This window comes from Mustela putorius, unplaced genomic scaffold (assembly GCF_011764305.1).
Source record: "Mustela putorius furo isolate JIRA1106 unplaced genomic scaffold, ASM1176430v1.1 tig00003907_pilon_pilon_pilon:0A:0A:0A:0A, whole genome shotgun sequence".
Lineage (NCBI taxonomy): Eukaryota > Metazoa > Chordata > Mammalia > Carnivora > Mustelidae > Mustela > Mustela putorius.
Window position 1 is genome coordinate 1363825 of NW_025422055.1, and position 24278 is coordinate 1388102.

At 33.3% G+C, this 24278-nt stretch overlaps 1 protein-coding gene across 1 annotated transcript in view; it reads right to left on the reverse strand.

Moving 5' to 3' along the window:
* Positions 1-628: 628 nt before the first annotated feature.
* NAF1 (nuclear assembly factor 1 ribonucleoprotein) overlaps positions 629-24278 on the reverse strand; it is a 42974-nt gene continuing 19324 nt past the window's right edge. Inside the window, exons 3-8 of the mRNA XM_004775518.3 lie at positions 22625-22718; positions 19147-19229; positions 11107-11267; positions 7957-8008; positions 5170-5272; positions 629-1491 (exon numbers count right to left, since the gene is read on the reverse strand). Of these exons, the coding sequence (XP_004775575.2) occupies positions 1028-1491; positions 5170-5272; positions 7957-8008; positions 11107-11267; positions 19147-19229; positions 22625-22718 (957 nt within the window). The 3' untranslated portion in view covers positions 629-1027. The remainder of the gene's footprint in view (positions 1492-5169; positions 5273-7956; positions 8009-11106; positions 11268-19146; positions 19230-22624; positions 22719-24278) is intronic.

A 24278-nucleotide genomic window follows, 5' to 3' on the forward strand; every position in this document is an offset into this window, starting at 1 on the left:
TTTCTAAGACTCCATAATCTCCCTTGTATTTACACTTCGTGATGTAAAATAACACTCCATGGTAATTTAATTAAAAGCTCTAAATTCAGTCAGTAATTCAAAAATACTTATTAAGCACCTAATCTGTGCCAGGCAATGTGAGAATCTGGAAAACAGATATAGGATACAGTGTGCTAATATGGAGTTACATATACTTTATTGGGAATAAATAACATATTTTATTATGAATAATCACTGTGTCCCTTTAAATAAATAAAGCTTGCCTATGCATAATCAATGTGAACTTTAATTAGAGTCAGAACATCTACCAATATTGAAGGCTTTTCTTCTCTGTACCCTTCACTTATTAAAAAAAAAAAAAAAAGGGTCTGAGCACCTGGGTGGCACAGTGGGTTGATGTCCAACTCTTGGTTTCAACTTGGGTTGTGACCTGAAGTCGCGGAATCAAGCCCCATTTCAGGCTGTGTACTCAGTACAGAGTCTGCTTGGGAATACCTCTCCCTCTACCCCTCCACCTCACACTCACCCTCTCTCACTTTCCCTCTTTAAAAAAAATAAATCTTTTTAAAAAAATAAGACACGTAAGTTTATGTTTTTGCATTAACAATCAAAATCACTTTTCAAAGTATACACTTGTAAAAATAGTTTATTTTAAAGACTCTCAGTAGGACTTCAACATCTTATTTTCAGATATACTAAGACAATCAGTGTGTTCAATAATTTTAACCCATGATGACAGTTGCTCCAGATCTATTAGACCTATATACATTGTTTAATTGAGCAGGGATAAGGAAAACAGGGATTCAGTTTTAATTAAATATTACACAGTTGGATTTTCTCCTCCACAAAAGTATAACTTTCATATGGATACAATTTCACAAAGGTTACAAATATATATCAACTTACAACTGAAGGAAATATTTAGTATTTTACAAAAAATCTAGCTCCATAATTGCTTCCTTTTAAAAAAATCCTTCTCATACAATATAAAAAGTCCAGATTTCTCCAGAAACATCCAGTTAGTCATCTAGTAGTAGGATCCAAAATGGGAAGAATTACTATCCCCAGAAGAGGGGGGTGGAGGCAATGGTGGAGGGGGTGGGGGTATAGAGTATGGTAAGGGAATTAATGGATGAGGTGCCATGTTAGGTGCAGCCCACCCCAGGTTTACAGATGCAGGTGGTGGTGGTGGAGGGAGTGGCGGTAGAGGAGGAGGGAGTGAAAAGCCGTGCATGTCAAACACTGGAGGAGGAAAGGGATACTGTGGCATGATAGGATTATCGTGTCTCTGAGGTGGAAATCCTGAAGTGTCCTGAAACACCATATGCTCTGAGTTATGAAACTGTGGCAACTGAGGCCTGCCGTGGCAAGGTCGAGGATATCTACCCCGGGAAAATCCTCGTGTGAATTCTCTGTTACGATATCCTTTTGAATGCTCTGAAGCGGAGCTATGAACATTCCAGTTCTGATGTACTTCTGAAAAATTTTCACCTTTGAGTGAGAAAAAAAGCATAAAAACAAAATTAAAATTAATTTTAGTATATCAAAAAACACTGTGGAAAATTTCAATAATGTCTTTTCTTTAACCTCCAGTTTTGTCTTATGGTAACTAAAAAAGCAAAAGCCTTAAAATTATCAATTAAAAATGAATCCCTCTCATCAGAAACCAGAGAGAACAGAAGAAAGTGGTACAACATTTTCAAGTGCTGAAAGAAAACTCAATCTAGAATTCTAAATGTAATGAAAATATCCTCAGGAAAAAAAGGGAAACTAAAGACATCTACAATGAAGAAAAACTATAATTTATCTCCAGCAGACCTACACTGATATAATAACTAAAGCAAGTTCTCTAAATAGAAACAATAAAGAAACCCGAAACACCAGGAAGAGAGAACACAGCAAAAATTTGAGTAAATACAATAAAATGTCCTTCTCTGAGTTTTCTAAATTGTGTTTGGTGGTTAAAACAAATATTATAGTAAGTAATATGATTCTAATTCTATATATGAACTATTTAAGCCAATTTATGTTATAAACAAAAGAAAACAAGGGACATAAAGAGGTAAAGCTTCTAAGAGGTAAGGTTTCTACACTGCACACAAACTGGCAAAACAATGACACCAGTAGATTGCAATAAGTAACATATATACAATTTAATACCTAGGACAACCACTAAAAAAATTATGCAGAGATACATTCAAATGCACTACAAATAAATCAAAATGGAATTCTAAAGAATGTTATAGTACTGACAGGCAGGCGGATATAAGAAAACAGAGAAACGAAATACAGAGAGAATGAACAGAAAAGGGCAGACTTAAGCCTTAACATCAATAATTACATTAAATACAAATAGTCTAAATACATCAATTAAGAAACAGGGAATGACTGGTAGAGTAGATTAAAAAACAAAATACTCATTTCAAAGGATATAGTCAGGTTGAAAGTAAAAGGAGAGCAAAAGACACGACATGCAAACATTAATCAAAAGAAAGGAGTAGCAGGGTGCCTGGGTGGGTGGTTTCTACCTTCAGCTCAGGTCATGATCCCAGAGTCCTGGGATTAAGCCCCGTGTTGGGCTCCCAGCTCAGCTGCTCAGCAGGGAGTCTGCTTCTCCCTCTCTCTCTACCCCTCCCCCTGCTCTTCTCCCTCTCCTAGCAAATAAATTTTGGGGGAAAAAAAAAAAAAGATCAGCTACATTAATATCAGATTAAATAGATTTCAGAAGAAAGAAAATCATCAGGGAAAGACAGAGACAAGAGAATTCAACAACATACATATGAAGAATTATACACTATATAGACCACATCTGGTCTATTCCAGGGATGCAAAGACTGGTTCAATATTCCAAAACCAGTGTAATCTCCTCATTAACAGGCTAATGACAAAAAATGTCATCTTATCAAAGTACTGTCAAAATTTAATACTTATAAATTTTTTTAAAAAGCTCCAAAAAAATAGGAATAGATGGAAACTTTCTTTACTTGACTACATCTACAAAACCCTGATACCTAAATTATACTTAACTATGAAAGACAATGTTTCTTCCTCTAATCAAGAACAAAGCACATTTATTCAACATAGTGCAAGAGACTAGACCTAGTAAAAGAGAGACTAAAAAAAAATATATATATATATATATATATATATATATGATTTGAACAACAAAGAATACCGTTTCTATTTGCAACTGACACAGTTGGCTAAGCAGAAAATGTCAAAGAAAAAAACTCCTAGAACTAGTGAGTTCAGGAAGGTCACAAGACAGAAGCTAACCAAACATTAATTTATTTCTGTACTCTAGCAACAAACACATGGACATTGAAATTAAAATATAAAACCAGTTACAATGATTTGAAAAATGAAATACTTAGGTGTATAATAACAAAAAAAATACAGATTAGTATTCTAAAAATGCAAAATGCTACTGAAAAGAACCAAAGATCTAAATTAATAGAGATGTACAGCATTATTGTGCAATGGAAGACTCAATACAGTTAATTATCAATTCTCTCCAAACCAATACACAGGTTTAATATAATTCCTACCAAAAGCCCAGCAAGTTAAAAAAAAAAAAAATCCCAGAAAGACTTTTGCCAATATAGAGAAGATTATTACACAATGCATATGGAAAAGCAAGGGAACTAGAACAGCTAAAATAACTTTGAAAACTTTTAGGGAAAAAAAAAAAAACTAGGAAAAAAATTACAGAATGTAGGTCTAGACAAGAAATTCTCAGACTCCACAAAAGGAAAACAATAAACTGGGCTTAACAAATTTAAAATCTTTTGTCCTACAAATGGCCTTCTTTGAGAGGATAAAAATACAAGTTACAGGCTGGAACAAATTATCTCATAACTCAAGAACAAAAAAGCAGAAATATAGTTAGAAAACGGGCAAGAGACATGAACAAATATATCACTGAAGAAGATACAGAGATAGCAAATCAGGACATGGAAATATGTTCAAAATCCTTAGCCATTAAGAAAATGCAAGTTAAAATCACAATTATCACTACACACCTATCAGAATGACTAAAATCAGAATAACTAAAATAAAAAATAGTGACAAAACCAAATGTTGGTGAGAATGCAAAGAAACTGAGTACATTGGTGATGGGAATCCAACTACTGTATAATCCAGCAATTATTCTTAGATACTGATTCCAGAGAAATGAAAAGTTGTGTTCACACAAAAACCTGTACAACAATACATATGACTTAACAATCCAGATGTTAATGCCTGACTGGTAAACAACCTGTAGTATATTCATACCATGGAATACTATACCCATAAATGAAAAGAAATAAACATGACAAATAAAACAATCTGGATGAATTATCTAGGAAATTATGCTCAGTGACAAAAGCTAATCCCTAAAGGTAACATACTGGATGGCTCTATTTATGTAATCATTTTTGACATGACAAAATGTATTATAGAAATGGAGAACAGATAAGTAATTGCCAAGAGTTAAGGAGGTGGGAGGGAGGGAAGTGGGAGTGACTACAAAAAGGCAATATGAGTGATCCTTTCCTGTGGTGGAAATATTCTGTATCTTGACTGCCTCAGAGTCAATATCCTGGTTGTGATACTGTACTGTATAGTTTTACAAGATGTTACCATTTCAGGAAAGTGGGTAATGGACATGCAAGAAAATCTCAATTATTTCTTACAACTGCACAGGAATCTATAAAAAGTTTAATTTTTAAAAAAATAGGAAAGGTATAATAAACTGAAATGCATGTTAAGAAATAAAATACTCTAAAAATACTTTAATAAATTTATTGATTGATTTTAGTCTATTTATAAATTTATAAAAATACTTTAATAAATAAAATACTTTGAGTTGGGTATTAAGTATTATAGCATTTAATTCTAAACATGGAAGCAAAGAGGTTTCTTAAAAAAAAGTGCCCATATGCACAAATGACTAACGAGACTTAGTTTTACCTCTAGATGCCATTTTTACATCTTAAACTTAAAAAACTAACGTTGAATATTCCTCGTGACTTTCTTCTTACCACATCTTGTACTTTGTAATGCCTCCTATGTTAGATGGATGCCAGGAGGTAAGAGATCCCACATGTCTCCTTCAATTTTATTAGTTATCAGCTTATATAAATGTTAAGTGAAGATAAAAAATTACTATATATTGCATTTACTCACTTGATTCATTAGATTCAGACTTGAATTTTTTCCGGCCTTGAATCTGAGATTTTTTTCTCTGTTTGGCTTCTTTTTCCTTTTCATCATCACTGAAATCTAAGGCCTCAAGAGGAAAAACATACAGATTATGTCAAATGGATTTACCAATTCATTGTTACATACTTGGATGTGAGAAGAACAGATCTATTATTTAACAATGACCCTGAAAGAATATTACTTTTTGATGTGTAATATTTTCTAGTAAATATCTGAATTAACTATATATGATTCTTAATTAACACAGGCCAGAGTACTCAAGGCTTTTTTAATTTTTCCTTAGGAAGTTTCAGATAGGGAATTGTCTATACACAGATGGTAACTTTAAAATACCAATCTTTAACAACCTTCAGATATGGGTATTCCATAGCCAGAAGACTGCCTTACACTTAAGAATCAAGATTCATCATAAAGAAATAAAAAGCTTTAAAAAAAAAAAAAAAAAGCAGCTACCAAACAATGATATGGGTAAAGGAAGAACTGGGACAGAATGAGGAATATGCAAATAACATAAATGACAGTGAGGATCATAACATAATGATATCTAAAAAAAATAGAAGAAACTATTACATTCACTCAAAAATTTATACATGCCCATTATATGCCAGGCAGTGTTCTAAACACTTTACAGTTACTAATTCTTTTAATAATATAATGTCAAGTAGAGTAAGGGCTATAAATAAATAATGAAGCAAAGTAAGGGAAGATAAAATCACTGTGGATATGATTTAGACTGGACTGCAGGGAAAGGCTTAGATATCTTCATCATTGTATCTTTAGAAGACAAAAATTCAGATAAATCCCTAAAGATGAATTAGCAAGGCACCAAGGGAAGAAAAATTTCAAGGAGTGGGAATATGTGCAAAGGAATGGTATATTTGAGACATAAAACTGGTTCTATAAAGCAAAGCAAAAGCTTCCTATATAGTGAAATCAGAGATGATGAAATTGGAAAATAAAGAACTCTATGGCCCAGTCACTGGGCATGTCCTAAGAGTAGGAGGAAGGCATTAAAGGATTTTAGTTGGCTTTTTTTATTTTAGAGAGATTGCTTTGGCAATATTTTGCTATCACTCCCTTAAGTCAGAAAAAAATTTACATGCTTCTTGTATACATAATAAATCTGCACTCAAATATACTTATTCAATTGCAAATTACATATTCATATATTTGAAATGAATACCAAAATGAAGAAGACTCATGCCTTATACATAATCTATGATTAACATCAGGCAATAATTCTGTACTACAAAATTTTATAATAAAATAAACTTTAAAATTTTCAAAAGTTTTCCCCTATTACAGAATTAAGAGACATTCAGTCAACTACTCAAAAAAAAAAATAAATAAAAACAAAACAAAACCATGAAGTATGCTGGGATTTAATTTTAAAATTAACCTAATCACACCAATTTTATAAACAATTAACATTATTATAATTAGCAACTTCAAAGCTTAGGTCTAAAACAACAGGGATGTATTAGAATATTTTCATTTCCCAAGAAATAAGTTTTAAGACCTTTGTGAATTTTCCCAAATACTTTAAAAACACGTAACTTCAATAATAAGATGACCTAAACATAACTAAATATTAAGTGAATCTTCACAGCCTTAACAGAAATCATGTGTATACATAATATAAATTAGAAAACATAATCCCCTGACAATGTAGATACTAAACTAGGATCAGTCACTGGTTAAGTGACCCTCTCAGTTAGTGTTACCTGATTCACACCTCAGCAAAACTAGAAAATAACATGAATCTTTAGCACTGCTTGAGAACATCTAAAATGAACAAAGTTAAATCTACAAACCCAAGAATTTATATATTGTAAAACTTCACCAGAATTCCTGAGTATCTTTAAAAACTCTCACTTATAATAATTATATTTTCCCCTACAGTGTATAAATTCATACTATTTTAAGAAATGTATATACTCATTGCTACAATTTTTATATTTTAATTAAAAAAAGAGAAAATCTCCATGGAACGTTAAATAATTCCCAACTATTATTCCTGATTATTCCTGGCTATCCCACATCTCTAGAAAAATTGAGCATCAAGCTACTTTAAACATAAAATTAATCTTGTTGACATGGATTCAAGAAAGAAAATCCTCTTCTTAGGAATGTAATTATATTATAAAAAATGGAGAGGCACGTAGATTCTAATGATTTTGTACCTCCAAGAGAAAGCAGCTTATTATAAGCACCACTGAATGTATTCATGTCCCATATGGTTAATATACTAAATTTTAAAACAAATTTTTTAAAATAATGACAATTCTGTTTTTATCAGCTGTCAACAAAATTGATTTAAAAAAAAAATAGGAAGTTACAAGGAAAATGATAAACTGGTAATTATTAAGATACAACAGAAAATATTTTTTTCCTAAAATGATCAATTAAAAACTCTTATTGAGGGGTATAAAAGAGACATCTTGGTGAGGAGGGGAAAGTACATGCTCCCACAGATGGCAGTATGACTGCCAAGCAGCATTAAGGATCTCCCTAAGGTCAAGACGAATTTATAAAATTAAGTTGTGAGGTGTCTGGGTGCCTGTGAGTTTCACGTATGCCTTCAGCTCAGGTCATGTCTCAGGGTCCTGGATCGAGCCCCCCTTCCTCTGTCCCCAACCCCTCTTCCATGTGTGCACACTCTCCTCAAATAAATAAATAAATAATCTTAAAAAAAAAAAATTAAATCCTGCTTCTCTTCCTAAAAGATTATGTAAAGAGACTTATACTTACTTCTGGTGGGGGTTCCTGATCATTCTTCCATGACGCATCTGATCCCCTATCCCTAGAAAGAGAAAAAAGTCAAAAGAAAACATGAAGTACTTAAAAAGTACTTAAGATTCTGTGTTTATAATTTAACAGTATAGAAAATAATGAAGTAAAAGACATGAGCTCAATCCTTAATTTTATAATATACATGAGAAGAGCAAAAAATAAAGGACTATGTATATGTTCTTCACCTTGTTTTCAGAAGATATAGAAAGCTCGTAAGAAAAACACAAGATATGGATACATACAAATATTAGGACTGGGGTAATCAAAATGAGAAGCCAAGGCTATATGGTATGCAGAGGAAAGTGGTTTTGCGTTCATAACCATCTCTAGATGCTATGACTTTGGTTGATACTTTCATGATACCTGAGCTTGGTTCATAAAACTCAGGTCAACAAATGCATATTCTGCACCAACTATAGGTCAGACACTGTTTCAGGTGCTAGGGATACAAAAATGACCATGAAGCATTCCCTAAAATTTTGCAAGTTTAATGGTAGAGATAACAACATGAAATTCTTCTTCCTCTATTTAGCTGAGGAGTATCAACAATATTCCATGAGGAACCAAAGCTTATTCCAACAGTATTTCTCAAAGCTGAGAGGGTGGAATAAAAGCTATCTCATTTGGTAAGGAGAAAGAATTCTGAAGAGTCTGAAGGACAGTATAATCACAAGCACTAACTTATTTTAGTGGAAAGTTTTTAACCAACAAAAATACACATATTATTAAGTATGACTATGATTTCTGAAAGTTCATCTTTGTCTTGTTACTCAATTACATTAAAATACTACAAAAAATACTAGGAGTAAATGTGGTCCTCATTGCTTTAAAATAGATCCCCCAAATAAATGAGATTCTCAGGAATTCATTCATTAAAATCATTACTATATTAAACCATAATCTATGAAAATGAATGTACAAATGTCAGGGGACTAACAGAATAAGAAAATCATTAAGTCTGCTCTAAAATTTTGATTCAGAACTTTGACACTGTATATGGGAAATTATCAATGATTTTTTCTATCATTTAAAAAAAAAGCTTTTACTCACTAATGATAAGCTTACACCTATGCATTTAACATAGCTCCAATACTCTTTCTTGCATATATGCCATCTCATGGCCTATGCTGCCCTTGCCATGGGGTTTAAAGACATAAACAGGGAAAGTTCCCCCATTAGTGCATTTACTACAGAAAATCAAAATCTACTAAAGAAAAGATCTAGCAACATTTCAAAACACACTTTCAACAAGAGTAAGCTCATGGGAGGCTAAAATTAAAACAGCCTTACAAGCCTTACAGAGGATAAACTAGAGAGGAGATGACCTTCTCTACCTCAAAGGCAAAGTACTCCACTGAGTGCCCATGTAGACACCATACTGCAGTCTAGAATAAAATAACCTTTCTCAGGTGGGGCTTCTGCCACGTGGGCCTAATTTCCCAATTCATTATTGTCTCTTTCCAGGAAAAAATTCTTATTCTTGCAAATCAAAAACAAAGACTTCGCTTGTTTAAAATCTATTTAATAAATGTCTTTAGAGAAGTTTTTAAAATTTATCTGTTATTAGCTAAAATATTTTGTTAAAAATAAACAAACAAAAAAAAATGGCATATCCGCAGCAACATCCTAGTAAAGCAGAATGAAATGCTACCTATTTAAGGCATGATTTTAAAACAGGACTTTTCTATTAAATTTACCTTTCTTTCAGTGGTTGTTTAGAAAAATAAACCTTACCGACCTGAGAATAACTTAGGCAAAATGTTCCTCAGATAATTAGATGGATTCTTAAACACGAGTTTAATGAATTATGGTAAATGAAATTCAGAGACTTGATTTAATGTGTAAGCACTTTCGCGATTTTACACCATGCAATGGGGACTAGTATTTTTGAGGTAGCACTAAGGTTACTCACTGACTGAAGTTCCCCTCTATGTTCTAAAAAAACCACATTCCTAACACTTCAACTACACTTCAAGTTTCCCATCAAAAGAGAGCTAGACCTAAAAGAGACCTGTGTGTCAAACTGAGTGCAAAGTCTTTTTTGGAAACCCATCCCTCCCCCAATCTTTTGAAGGGTTTCTTCCACTCTTACTAAATTTTACAATATTTTTAGTGGCTCATATTCATTACATCTTTCCAAAGCATTCAACTTTCTTTTTTTCTGAAAAAAACTATTCTACTGGAACCATATATCACTAATTTACTATAAACAAATTATATAATTATAATAACAAGTTCAACTGATATAAGCAGCTCTACAGATAACACTTAGTAACACAGATAATACATGGAAAATGCACAATAAATAAGTAGCATAAACATGCAGAAATATTACTATCCGTATGCCACAGGCATCGTTTAGCATCTACAAAAGGGAAAGCAGTAGTTTGTTGGTTAAATCAACCCTGTTTGGGGCACACGGGTGGCTCAGTCCGTTAAGCGCCTGCCTTTGGCTTAGGTCATGATCCCAGGGTCCTGGGACGGAGCCCTGCACTGGGCTCCCTGCTCTGCAGGAACTCAGCTTCTCCCTCGGCCCCTTCCCTCTCCCCCGCTTGTGCGCATGCTCTCCCCCTACTCTCAAATGAAATAAAACTTAAAAAATAAATAAATAAACGCTGTTTATCAACTTGATACACAACTTCTTAGGGACACATTTTTGTTGCCCTGTCTACAAATTTGTTATCTATAAGCAATGTAAAATTTACTCATTTTTTTCCCCTTGAGAATTACCAAGTTTTACTAAATAGTTAAGCCTACAATGTAACCCAAGGAATAATTCTATTTAAAATGGAAAAGCGTGGTTACTAATGCTGAAGCAGCAGGTTTATAAAAAAAAGTATGCCATGGAAAAAAAAATGAATTCAGAAACTTTCTATGACCCAAATGTAGTCCTACTACTTGATTATGTAATTTTGAGTAAAAGATACAAATCATCTCAACCTGTAAAATCTGGTAAGAAATTATAGCTTTCAGAGATGTTATTAGGAAAATAAATCAATGCTCTGGAACACAGATATTTAACAAGAAACTACCTTCACTGAAAATTATTCATAAAATATAAACATTAGATAAGCAAACAATAACTAATGTTGTCAGTGACATACTTACTGTTTAAGTTTTTCTGTAAATATGTACTGGGTGAAGTCTTTCATTGATGGAGCAAAATACATAGTGTCCTTTATTTTAATACCTTTACTCTCAATGTGCTCTGAAGAATTAAACCGTAACACATAAAATGGATGTGCAACAGGTCCAAATATCTCAAATATCTATAAAATAGAAGAAATATAAATACCTTTAATATGTGAACTAACTCAGAAAGTCAGTCATATTTTTTTTAAAAACTGGTAATTGTTAAAATAAGGTAAATCTGTCATGTCAGAACAATAAAATTATACTGATATTGAAGTCATTTTTGCATACTCAAAGTCTTCATATTTTGATTATAAATGCATCAACTCATTCCAGATTTCCTTTATGAATCTGAAACAAGTGTAACAAATTTGTTGCTTGATAAATTCAAATCATCTTGGTGGTGTACTAACTAGATACAAATTATGAAGTTTTTTTTTTAATCATTAATCATTTAACTTGTAAAGGATAAAGAAAAGAATTATAATGTGTAACTTTTGAGAAATAAAATGCAGTCACCTGGAATCTTGTAACACAAAACTTGACAAGCTTCTGCTTTAGTGGGTATTCAATCATTTCTGTTGTTTCTATATAGTAGTTAACATTTTTCATAAAGTTATACCACAACTGTTTCTAATTCAAAACTCAGAAGAGTAGATTTGAACTTGAAGTTATTTATTTCTCAAAAACCAGAGAAGCTTATACAGCATTGAACTTTTATGTAAAGGAACTGTTTTTAGTACAGTCATATTTTATTTCTGAAAATGTTCTATGAACGATTACAGGAAGCCTTTTATTTTCAAACTCTTCTCAGAAGAAATACCTAAATTTTAAAAAAATAATGTTTCTAATAATAAATATATGTATGTTATAGAAATTAGACAATGATCACTGTCAGTGTCAACCTTTCTAGGCTTTTAACAATTTTTTTCTTCTGAGATCACACTGTAGCTTTGTATACTGTTCCCTTTTAAAACCTAAAGTTGCATTAAGTTTTTCCATCTTATACATATTCTCTGTAAGTATAATTTCAGTGACTGTATCACAACCTTTTATAGATCTGGCACTATTTGACTTGCCTAATAGGACATTTACGGAGCTTCAATTTGTGCAATATGTAATAAATGATGCCCTGATAAACATCCTTTTATGTATATTTCTACACTTAAGGTTTCCCAAAAATTTATTTGTAAGGGGCAGAATTATTGGAGCCAAGAGTATGATTATCACCAAAACTCTGGATATAAATTACTAAGTAACATTCCAAATAGCCTGGACCACTTTTTCTACACTGAAAGTGGTTTTAGCACACCAAATTTTTTTTTTTTTGTAAGATTTTATTTATTTATTTGAGCCAGAGAGTATGATTAGTAGGCAGAGAAAGAGAGAGGAGAGAGATTACTAAGAAGCACATTCCAAATAGCCTGAGACCCGATTTAACTCGATCCCAGTGCACTGAAAGTGCCTGTTTTAGCACACTGTCAGTTCTTCATTTTTGATGGTAAATATTCTCATTTTGTTCTCTTAAAGTACACCATTTGGGATTTTATTAATTTTTCAGTGAGGCATAAAATAGCTCACCCATCATGCTACCAATATTCTGAAAATTTGAGTGACCCAAAAAGAACTCGTAAACTCAATAAAATTAAAATGCCAAAGTATTCTGAAACAGCACTAATAGCATAAAAAAAAATTTTTTTTTAAATTCTAAAAGGAAATAGCAAATTTCGTTTTGAAAGGATTTAGAAACAAAGAGTAGTCCTCTTCCAGAATTGCAAAGGACAGAGGGATATACTGCAACACAATTCTTACTGGTTCACATTACATAAAGTAATGGATTATCTCACCTGTCACTTTTTAAAAAGTCATGTTAATGGCAAAAGCTAGAAAAATATGTATGTTTAACAAAGAATTGGTAAATATAAACATAATATAATAAATCAATATGAATTTATATAATTTATTATATATAGTTTATATAGATATAATTTATGATATATAATATATTATATATGAATATATAATAAATTATATGATTTATCATTAATTTATATAATATAAATTTATAAATTAATAAATATAAATAAACAAATAGTATATTTGTGCAGTGGAAGACAGTAGAATTTTTAAAATGAATAAACTAGACATATGTATACATTTGGGTAAACCTCAAAATTATACTACTGAGTTAAAGAATTTCATAAAAAGTTATGAATGGAATTATAAAGTGAATTTTAAAAATACATTAATAGGTAACTTGTTCTATAGTAATTTTTTTGCATATATATACTTATGTACTGGAAGTATAAAAATCTAGATAAAGAGAATACACAGTATCTTCAGAATACTGGCTAAATGTGGGGATGAAGCGAAGTGAATGGATTAGGAAGAAAGGAAAACAGAGCTTCCAGTTCATGTACTGTATTTTATTTCTTACAGAGAAGTCAGAAGAATACATAGCATGATAAAAACAATTGTTACATTTTATAAATTGTTAAATATGGTGTTTGAAATATTCTCTGGGCGTGCCTGGGTGGCTCAGATGTTAAGCACCTGCTTTTGGCTCAGGTCATGATATCCCAGGGTCCTGGGGTCGAGACCCACAACAGGCTCCCTCTTTAGTGGGAAGCCTGCTTCTCTCTCTCCCACTCCCCCTGCTTGTGTTCCCTCTCTCATTCTCTTTCTTCTGTCAAATAGATAAATAAAATATTTTAAATAAATAAATATTATTATTTGTACTTTATAGTCAACATGACAGTTAAAACATGGTGTCATGCTTATATTTATCTAATGATGATGTAGTAAGTTTTGTCACAGACTTACATGACATTTGCCTTTTTGTTAAATTGCCTGTTTGCATCCGATGCCTCTATTTGTGCGTGCCTATTACTGGCTGAAAATTCTGTTTGACTGTGAATAACAGAAACCTGGAAACAGCAACTGAAGCAAATTGGAACTTTTATTTTTTCTCAGTCCAAGAGACAGAAATCTAAGTTGGGTACAGTGGCTCCATGATGCCAGGGGCAAGATGGACTCCCTGTGTCTTTCTACCAGCCATCCTCAGCACATTCTTGTTTACCCCTAGCATCACAGGATAGCTGCTTTGCTTCTAGGTAGGAAGTGATGGAAATACCACCTGTGTTCCAGGCAGGAAGAAGTGGAAGAAGGAAGAACAAAATGTATATACCAACATGTCCCCCCACAACCTCCCACTCGCCCCATACATTCATATTATTTTAAGCCTTCTTGAAAGTCTCAACCAAAAACATCCTCTTTTTTCTCAGTGGCCAGAACTAAGTTAGATGATGACCTCTACTGAGGAACTCATCAGTCTTTGTCTAACCCTTCCCCCAGACTGGTGTACCCTAGGCAGATACTGAGAAGAAGCTGGTAAGCCAGCTGACAAACAGGGATGTTGACAATTATAACACATGGCATTTACTGATCAAGTGTTTATATGCCAGGTGTGTGAGCTCTGTACACTTCATCTTGCTTAATCTTCACTGCAATCTTAAGAATTAAGTACCTATATTAATACCCATTCAAAGATAAAGAGAGACTCATGGTGGTAGAGTAACATGATGAAGGTCATATAGTGGTGGAAAAGGAAACTTGAGGCTGGGTCTGTCTGACTCCTGGGTTGTCTGCTTTTAGCACTGCAAGTTTAATATCTGAGCACCCATGTTAATCCTGGAATAGTGGGGTCACCCACTGAAGCTCAAACAGTATTAAGGCAGGAGTTTAATTAAAATTTGTTGAATGGTTTATTTAAAAAATTGTTTTTAATTTAAAAAGTCTTAAAAACAATTCTTTTTTCAATTCCTTTGATAAATATCAATAAATCTTGTTCTTCAAGTTTGGATAGGGATAAAAATTTGTTTAAAAAAAACTCATGTATAATAATCACTGTTTGTAACCTGGTACATAAAGCTGTTTCCCAAAGATTGGTTTCCTGGACAAAACAATTCTGTTTCCTAACTGAGAAATGACTTCACGAAAGAAATGCCTGAAGAGCTCCAGGCTTATGCAGAAACTGGTTTGAACTAAAATATAAGCCGGCATTCAAAACACGTAGTTAAAATCAAAGTATACCTGGTTGACTGTTCTTAAGAGCTCAAGTGTTAATGAGCCATACCTATGATAAAATCATTATAAGGTTTTAAGTAAAATAACTACACATATAACAGGTAACAGGAAGCTACTTTAGAAAATCCATGCATGGCTTATACCAAAACTGAGAAGTATTTATGCTCCTACCTCAAATAGCCATGAAACACTTGACAGAGTTGACATAAGCGATTTAGCTAATCCAGAGTTACAGGGAAAAAAAGGGTTTAACAATATTTTAAACTACTATCAGCTAAAAGTATAGATTTTAGATTGGCTAATACCTGAGAGCTAACTCTGAAGAACAACCTCAGACAAAGCAGAGGTCAGGCCAGCCCACCACATCTCATAGTTTCATTAAACCTTGTATCCTGGCTCACTCCTCAGACCCGCTTTGAGGATTTTGCAAGTTCCAAACCACCTGACTACAAATAAAAGGAAAAGGAAGGAATGGCTGAGACAACAGCGTGAGAAAGGAAACTCAGGATAATAATGTCTAAGATACTTACTTTAAGGTAGGCAAGAAGCTTTCCTTATACTTTAAATAATAGTATATATTCCATAGAAACACTCAAAAATTTAATCTAACTAATGTTTTATACTTGCCCTGTCCTTAAAAGGTAGTTTTCAGGGTCTACAAACTTGGCTCTAGTTTACAGAACTTACCATCTCTTATTCAAAAGCAGTATCTGCTAAAGGACCTTAAAGGATTCTCGTCACACACAGAGAGATCACAAACATACACCACTACCACCTTATACAGATACAGTTTAAGGTCTGTTGGGAAAAAAATGACAAGCACACAAGTAAATTCATCCCCCCAAATTCTCATTCCACAGCATAGTCTAGGCTTAGGTATTCTGTATGCTCCATGGCAAAAGTTCTAGTGGTTGGGGGTAAGCCTGAGTCAGCTGGCTAGACATGCAGAGAGAGCACTCCAAGAGAGAGAATAAGCTGCACACTGCCCTCTCCACACATATGTTATATACTTACTGGTTAGCCTCAGAGGGACTAGGTAATCCTAGTTCCTATAGGTAACAATAAACAGATCAAAGAATCTCCAGGCCCAGGAGTAACGCTGGAACACTGTGCAAATGGAACCAAGATCTGCATACTTCTGCTCTGAGAACAGCCTTCAAAGAATGCCACTGACAAAGGCCTCATGGTTGTTGTCCCAGCTTAGCCTCTTTTTGGCTAATGTACCAAAAGGGCAAAATGGAAAATGAACCCCTCACAGCAATTCAGAATTATCTCTTATCAATCACTTTACACTAATCACTATGTGTTACTATTATTTCACAAGGTGCTGAGGGAAGAGAAAATAAACCATTGTATCAAAATAATATAGAGACTTTCAGAAAATCAACACATCCTACCAACCAAAACTGTAATATATTCTTTTGAAAGAAGATCAGTAAAAATCCCAGCCCAACTCTAACAAACACTGAAAATTAAATGCAAAACAATAAGTAATTCATGGAATACAGGGATAATAAACTGTATAGGCTGGTCAATTTTTAAATGCTAAACATTAAAAATAAAATTTCATTCATCACTTGTCATGAGTAACTCTTCATCATCAGGATTGAAGGGCAAAGGGTAGAACACAAATTCAAGGTCACCTCCCTTAATTCAGTGGGTAAGGGGGAGGAAGGTGGAAGGGAAATGCGTCAGACAGACTAACTAGGTTATAAACTCAATTTTGTTCCTTTTTCAAAGCTTTGTGATTTTTGAGTAAATGGGGATAATTCCACTTGCTTAGAGTTCCAATGAATTTAAACATATATACAAAATATGTATCACTGTGGCTCATTACTACTGTTCAGAGTAGAGGGAAAAGAAAGGATGTACAAAGGCTCAACACTGAAGGTAAACTAATTTAGTACATAGGTAAGATCTAAAACAGATTCAATGTCACTTTCTGGTCATTCATTTGTTTAACTGATAGTTCCAACCCTCCCTATCCCTGCACCATTATTTTGGGAAATCATGTCAAGGAACTTAGATGTCTAATCAAATATATTTTAAAGGCCTGTCACTTCTTGTATTTACAAAGCTCCCATGTAAAATTTAGAAATAGATTTGATTTTTCCCTCTAGACTTATGTCACATAACTAAAGTTAGAGGCATAAATGTAACATTTTCATCTAACTCCTTTCAAAGTCAAGTGACAAAAGAGCTGAATATTAACATTATTAGTCACAATTAAAAAACTAAAAATTCAAATGTACTGAGGGATAGAAGAAATCTGACTTTAGAGGTTTTTAATTAGCAAAGTGTTGGGTATTTTGAAATCAAAATTGTCTCAGCTAGCTACTTAAAAAGACAACTGTCATGAAAATCATAAATAAAGGAATCATGGAAATAATCAGTTTCAAATGAGTTAGAAAACCAAGAAATAAGTTTCCATTCCCTCTTCATCCCCTCCCATCTTCTACTACTTCCTGGAGGAGAGCAAATAATGCTTTGCCTTTCTTTGTACCAGAGCAGAATACTGGTATTTCCTAAAGAATACATACCAGTCAGTGGGCATGGAGAGCTACATTCATGGCACAGCCACTGACTCATTTCCCATCCCTCTTCTCTCTAAACCTTCTCTGAGATTAAGCCCCCCAGTGAATCTCTAACCACTTAGAAAGACACCAGCAGACCTCATCCTTGAAACAGAAAGACTGAACTTAGGTATCTGTAAGGGAAAAATGTATGATGCCATGCTTTAGGCATTAAAGTCTTTCTTCCCTCACCAACTTTCTCAAGAATTGCCAAAATATATTAGCTCTAGACTCCAATTAATTCTCTTACTGATTGCTTTGCAATCCTAAGTCACTCATTTCTCTTTGGTAAATTAGCCTGTCAATCTAAACAAAAACAGAAACAAAACCAAAAAAGTATGTAGGCAGTACAAGGTAGGTAGGACCCTGATAAAAATCTGACCTCTTTCTAATCTGTATTAGAATAGGACAGTAGGAAATAGCATGTAAAAGGGAAAATTGTATGAATGACCCAATAATATAATTAAAAAGATATGCTTTTTTTTTCCTGACTAGATGTAAATGAACTATCTCTTTAGAACAAAAAGCAAAGCAACTGTTAGTTATCTGGGAAAAAGTAGAACCCAAAAAGTGACTTCCCCAAAGATAGCAGCTGGTTTATTATTTTTATTGTTTTCAACACAGTACATATTTACTTAGCACTTATAATTTACAAAGCATTATTCTTTACGGAGTGGAGAATGTAAGGTGAATTAGAACTACCCCTAATGCCGAAAAAGAAATACTTAGTTGGTATTTACAGTCTTGATCTTAGATGGTTTTAGATCCTCTGCTGATGGCTCAAAATTGCATATTTACTGGGTAAATTGTGTAGTCTTCCCTATTAAAGATGGACATGCAGAATTATTAATAACAACTGAAGGATGTTATTAGGGACATGACTTTTTGGTGAGTACTGAAGTATACATATTCCTAATTCCCCAGAATGTGCTTACAGTGACACTTCAGCTATTACAGAAACCTTTTTCCCCCTTTTACTTTTTTCCACTCTACAGATTCTATCTGAGGAAACCAAAGCCTAAAATGTATTGAGAGGCCCCACTAAAAGGAACTCACAAACCTAAAAAAGACTAAGAACTACTACATCGTAGAACGTGTGCTACACTCAACTTTGAGGACCTGGAGGTATCCAATATGTAGACCCACTACTTCACAAGGTACCTGACAAAAAGGAAAAAACTGCATACCAACAGATATGAAGTACTGAAAAAATCAAGAATAAACTAAAACCAGAGCTCTAGACTGCTCATCTACTAAAATTAATATATTTTTTTAAGACAGATAGGGAAAATCAGAAAAACCAATCAACAAAGAAACAGAATAACTGTAAGATTTGCTTTTTTCTTTTTTTACAAACCTTTCCTGCTGCCTGTCGATCACTTTTAAACAGCACAGTCTCCTCATTAACCGGAGGGAGGTTAGTCATAGATTCAATTATTACTGAAAAATGAAACAAAGGAGATTACTTCAAGATTTAATCAGAAGATCATATAAAATTTGAGAGGGAATTTTTAACATAATTTAAAATGAAATTTAAGATGAGATAATACACCTCAGTAACTATTCCTCTTAAAACAACAGTCTATTTATTATCAAGTGGCACAAGGAAATAGATTCTACATATCTTTAATAGAAAAAGCTACAACTCTAAGAAACAGAAACTAAAGTAAAAATTTTCATAGGAAATTGGTATCACTCACTAAAAAGCCAAAATTTAAGTCATGTACATTTTCCCAAGCAATTTTCACCCAAAAAAGTAAAATCACATTTAGTCACAAACCCTTGTTTTAGGAAAAATTAGTCTTCTTTCTCACTCTAGAAATTGTTTTCTACAAAGCAGAGTACTTACTGATCTATGAAAAAGCTAAAGACTTCCCAAAAGCATCTTCCTCTGAAGAGATGAAGAATGATAGAACTCATGGTAATTTGCCCCAAAATGCAACAGAAGCATCCCACTAGTCTATTATAACCGCCAATTCCTATAAAGGCCACATATGCGAAAACAACCAAGCTACCATAGCAATAGAGAAGACAAACAAACAATAGGCTTAGAAAATTAGAGCAACAAAAGCAAGAATACTTGCTACATTACACAGATAAAGCCATGGTCCACTTGAGAAATAAAATGTTAGTTTAGGTTATTAAAATTCATTTTAAAAATTTCAACTATATCCAATTAATTACAATAGTTAGTGCTTCTAAATTCTGAACATACATGTGGAATAACAGATCACAGGTCAACATCTTTTGAGTAAGATATGTTTCTGGGATAAACATGATGAGTAAGGATTGATAATGATAGTGAGCACTAACAAAGCATTCATTTTCAATCATTTCTTCTCCATAATCCCATTCCCAAGGATCAGATTACATGAAAATAAAAATCACCTAATCCAATTCCCTCATTTTATAGAAAGATGAGAAAACAGGGCTTAACACAGTAACCTTATCACATGGCCAATTACAAACCAAGTCATCATCAGAACCTAGAATAACCTAGATCCCTAGTTCCAATGCTCTGCCTTTAACAACACAACTACTGACTGTGTGTCCATAGTCTTAAAAAACCATTTTTATTAAATTATTCTAGGCGGCACCTGCATACACATCAACCTAAAGTCTGTACCATACATTGATAAAAATTTCCAAGGCTATCAACAGTCAAAGTATCTAGTAGTACAAGATCCTTAACTTCATGAAATCTCTCTACTTCTACCTAAGTGGATAATACTTAACTAGCCTCTTATATTTTCCAAATTAAATAAGAGAGAGAGAAAAAAAAAAAGCCAACAGAACTTGGAGAACAACTACAGAGTACAAAGCCAAATCCTCTCTTATTCTCCTAGGGTTCTTACTTGAACTCACATATTTTTTGCTTTGTATATTAATACTATATTTTCTCTTCTGTAATTTGGTCCAAATCATACTATTTTAGAGTCTCAAAACAGGGTAGCATGTGCTGATTTTCAGTCAATCTTTATTCCCAGAAGCTTGAGAATTTTGTTAGCCTAACAGGGTATGCTAGTCAAAACTATTTTTAAAAAGCATTATCCTATGCATACTGTATGGTTCACATTTTTTTCTTGATAAACAGGAGATTTTTGTTACATACATGAAGTCTAATAAATGCTCAACTCACACTATCTAATCAAATGATTACTTATTTATGCAGATTATTAAATGCCATAAGAGAACTCAAATATCAGTAAATACCAATAAATGTAATGACGCAAGAATCACATGAAAAGTTAAATAATAATAAATAACAGAAATACATAATAAATAATAAATCACATAAAGACTTTATGTTAATGTTTAACATAAGAGTTTATGTTAATAAACATAAAAATAAAACTTAATAAACATAAAAAACATAAAGAGTTTATGTTAATAAAAGAACCACATGAAGAGTTTAAATAATAATAAATAATAATAGAAATAAATAATAAATAACAGAAAGAAATAATAATGATTTCTGTTTTAAAAAAAAAGTTTCAGGGGCACCTGGGTGGCTCAGTGTGTTGAAGCCTCTGCCTTCGGCTCAGGTCATGATCCCAGGGTCCTGGGATCTAGCCCTGCATCGGGCTCTCTGCTTTGCAGGGAGCCTGCTTCCCTTCCTCTCTCTCTGCCTGCCTCTCTGCCTACTTGTGATCTCTGTCAAATTAATTAATTAATTAATTTTTAAAAAAAAGTTTCACTTTAATCAGCATTTTTATTAATAAATGGCAAAAGCACAAAATTATATAAGTATAAACTTTGTAAAATATCGCTATGGACATTGTGAGAAAAAGGTCAAAATCCAATTTCTACCACTGATCAGAATGGCAAGTGAGTCAGGTTTTTCTGTGTCCTTTAAATCCTGTAAACTAAGGGGGCTGATGGATAATCTAGGTTTTTTATCCAATTCAAATATCCTTTGACTTTGTCAACTCTGAGTTCTACTTTCAGATGGATCTTACTACGAGAGCTAATGATAGCTACATGAACTTCAAGGCCTTCAGTATACCTACTTCAAAACCTGGGGCTAAAGAACCTATAGTATCTAGTTCTCTTATAACCAACAGCTTTATATTTCATGACATTAAATCACAGAACTTTCTAATTTACATGTCTCTAAAATAAAATCAAAGGCAGTAGGCAGAACAATGTTCCCCCCACCAAAAGACACCCACCCCCTAACCCTGAAACTATGTTACCTTACATTTAAAAAAAAAAAAAAAAAAAGGGATTCTGCAGATGTTAATAAGGTTAAGGACCTTGAGTTGCGGGAGATTATCCTGGATTATGCATGCAGGCCCAAATTAAGGAGTCCTTAAAAGCAGATAATCTTTCCAGGCTTTGGTCAGGGAGAGATGTGATAAAGGGAGAAGGGTCACAGAGAAGGTATATTACTGGCTTTGAAGATGAAGGAAGGGGGCCACAAGTCAAGGAATACAAGTATCTTCTAGAAGGTTAAAGGGACAAGAAAATGAATTCTCCCCTAGAGGCTTCAGAAAGGAACTCAGCACTGATTTTAGCTCAGTGATACCCACATCAGACTTCTGGCCTACAGAACTATAAATTTATGTTGTTTAAAGCCACTAAGTAGCAACTTAGTAACACTAACGAATATACCAAATCAAAGAGAACTCTGGAGAAATGTCAGTAAAAGTAGACTTTGAATTTTAAAAAAGACACTGCATTTATGAGTTACATATATAAGTAAAAAATAACTCCATCTATTCAAACTGAATGACTATTTACATATGTCACAGAAAATTTTTGTCATAAAATCTTTGATTTAATGAATGCATATCTGGATAGAAGTAATTTTATTCATAAAATTAATTACATACCTAATTGCTCAATAATACTTGAAACCATCCCAAGGGGCTTTAATTCAATATCTTCAGGCAGAATAATAGTGAGTTCTTCAACAGAAGGTAGCTCCTATAATATAAAAAAAGCATTGATCTTCCTCTCAAGCTTCAACAACTAAAAAAAAATAGGACATCATTTCCATTTAAAGACTAAACATTTCTGAAGATGTAACATTAAGCACTTATACCATCTCTTTGATGTTATCCCTTTTAGTGTCTGACAGTATTTCTTCCACCTCCAGTATCTCCCCACGTGAGTGATGCAACAGCATCTATACTTTAATCCAGCTAGACTAAGAACATGGACAAAAGTACCTAGATTTTTCCAATTATACTTGAAAGAGACAAAAAAAAAAAGTTATTATTGTTAAGGAATCCTAAGTAAACAAACAAAAAAAGACATTTCACTAAGTGATTCCCAGAGAAATAGTTCTATTGGTCACTATAATGTCTCTCTCTTAGAAAGAGTTCTCTCTCTTAGCTATCTTAATTTGGTTAATTCACTAGATAGGGATTAAGTAGTTGAAAAGAGAAAGAGCAATCTTTTCTGGGGCTGTGTGAAAAAGAGTAAATGTCTCGTTTCTTTAGGAAAAAAATCTAGAGTTCCTGAGAAACAAAACACAGGCTCCACCTGGAAAAGCTGTGAAGTGTCACCTAGTATCTTCTTTCTGTTAAAAACTAAATTCCTTTACATTTAAAAATTCCTCTTTTCTGACCCAACTACTAACTATACCTCAGTTCCCATAGAAACTAGATGTTAAGTAGAGATTAAGTTGAAGAGGTATCTAAGAATAAAACTGACCCATAGAAACTAGATGTTAAGTAGAGATTAAGTTGAAGAGGTATCTAAGAATAAAACTGACCTTAGGCTTTAAGCTAAACAAATGGAACTTTCTATTTTTGACCTTTGCCAAAAGACCACAATTAACTTTTAGAAGAAGTTCTTCCTTAAGAAGGCTTGAAAGTGTGAAGATCCTATTACTGGCATGTTGGGAGTTGGTCTGGGAAGAGAAAGACAACTTTTGAAGGAATGTTGAAAAAGATGGGTAAAGCTGAAACAACACAGTTTATTACAGATGAATGGATCATGGGTAATCATTTTCCTCTTCAGGGACTCAAACAAGGTTTTTAACAACCCATATACCCAGAGTTAAAGTAGAACTTGCTTTTGGGAGATGCTACTTTCTAATCAAGAATTACCTACAAACAACCATACTAATAGTCTCAACCAACTCCACGGAGAAGACTTTAACTTTTGCACGGTTAGTTTGGATGATGTTAGAGGAAATGATTGTATTTTATATGTCAGAATTTTTCTGAGTACTTTTAGAGGGAGAGGACAACCATTTGTCATTTTTGCATATTAAACATGGATAATTCTTTCTTGGTAAGACCATGGTTTGAAAGTGGCCCATGTGTGTATTAGCACAGACAAGAGAGTACAGTTGTTAGAACTGGTAAAGAACACGTGACATGGAACAGCCTTGTTAAGAAGTTCTTAGCAAAAGAAACTGAGGCGGACAGAGACCCCTGGGCCTCAGCCCCTTCCTGTCCACTGCTCTCCATTGCTCCTGCTGAGGTGGAAGAAAAAACCAAATGGTCGACCTGCTTGGTTAAGAAAAGAAAACAA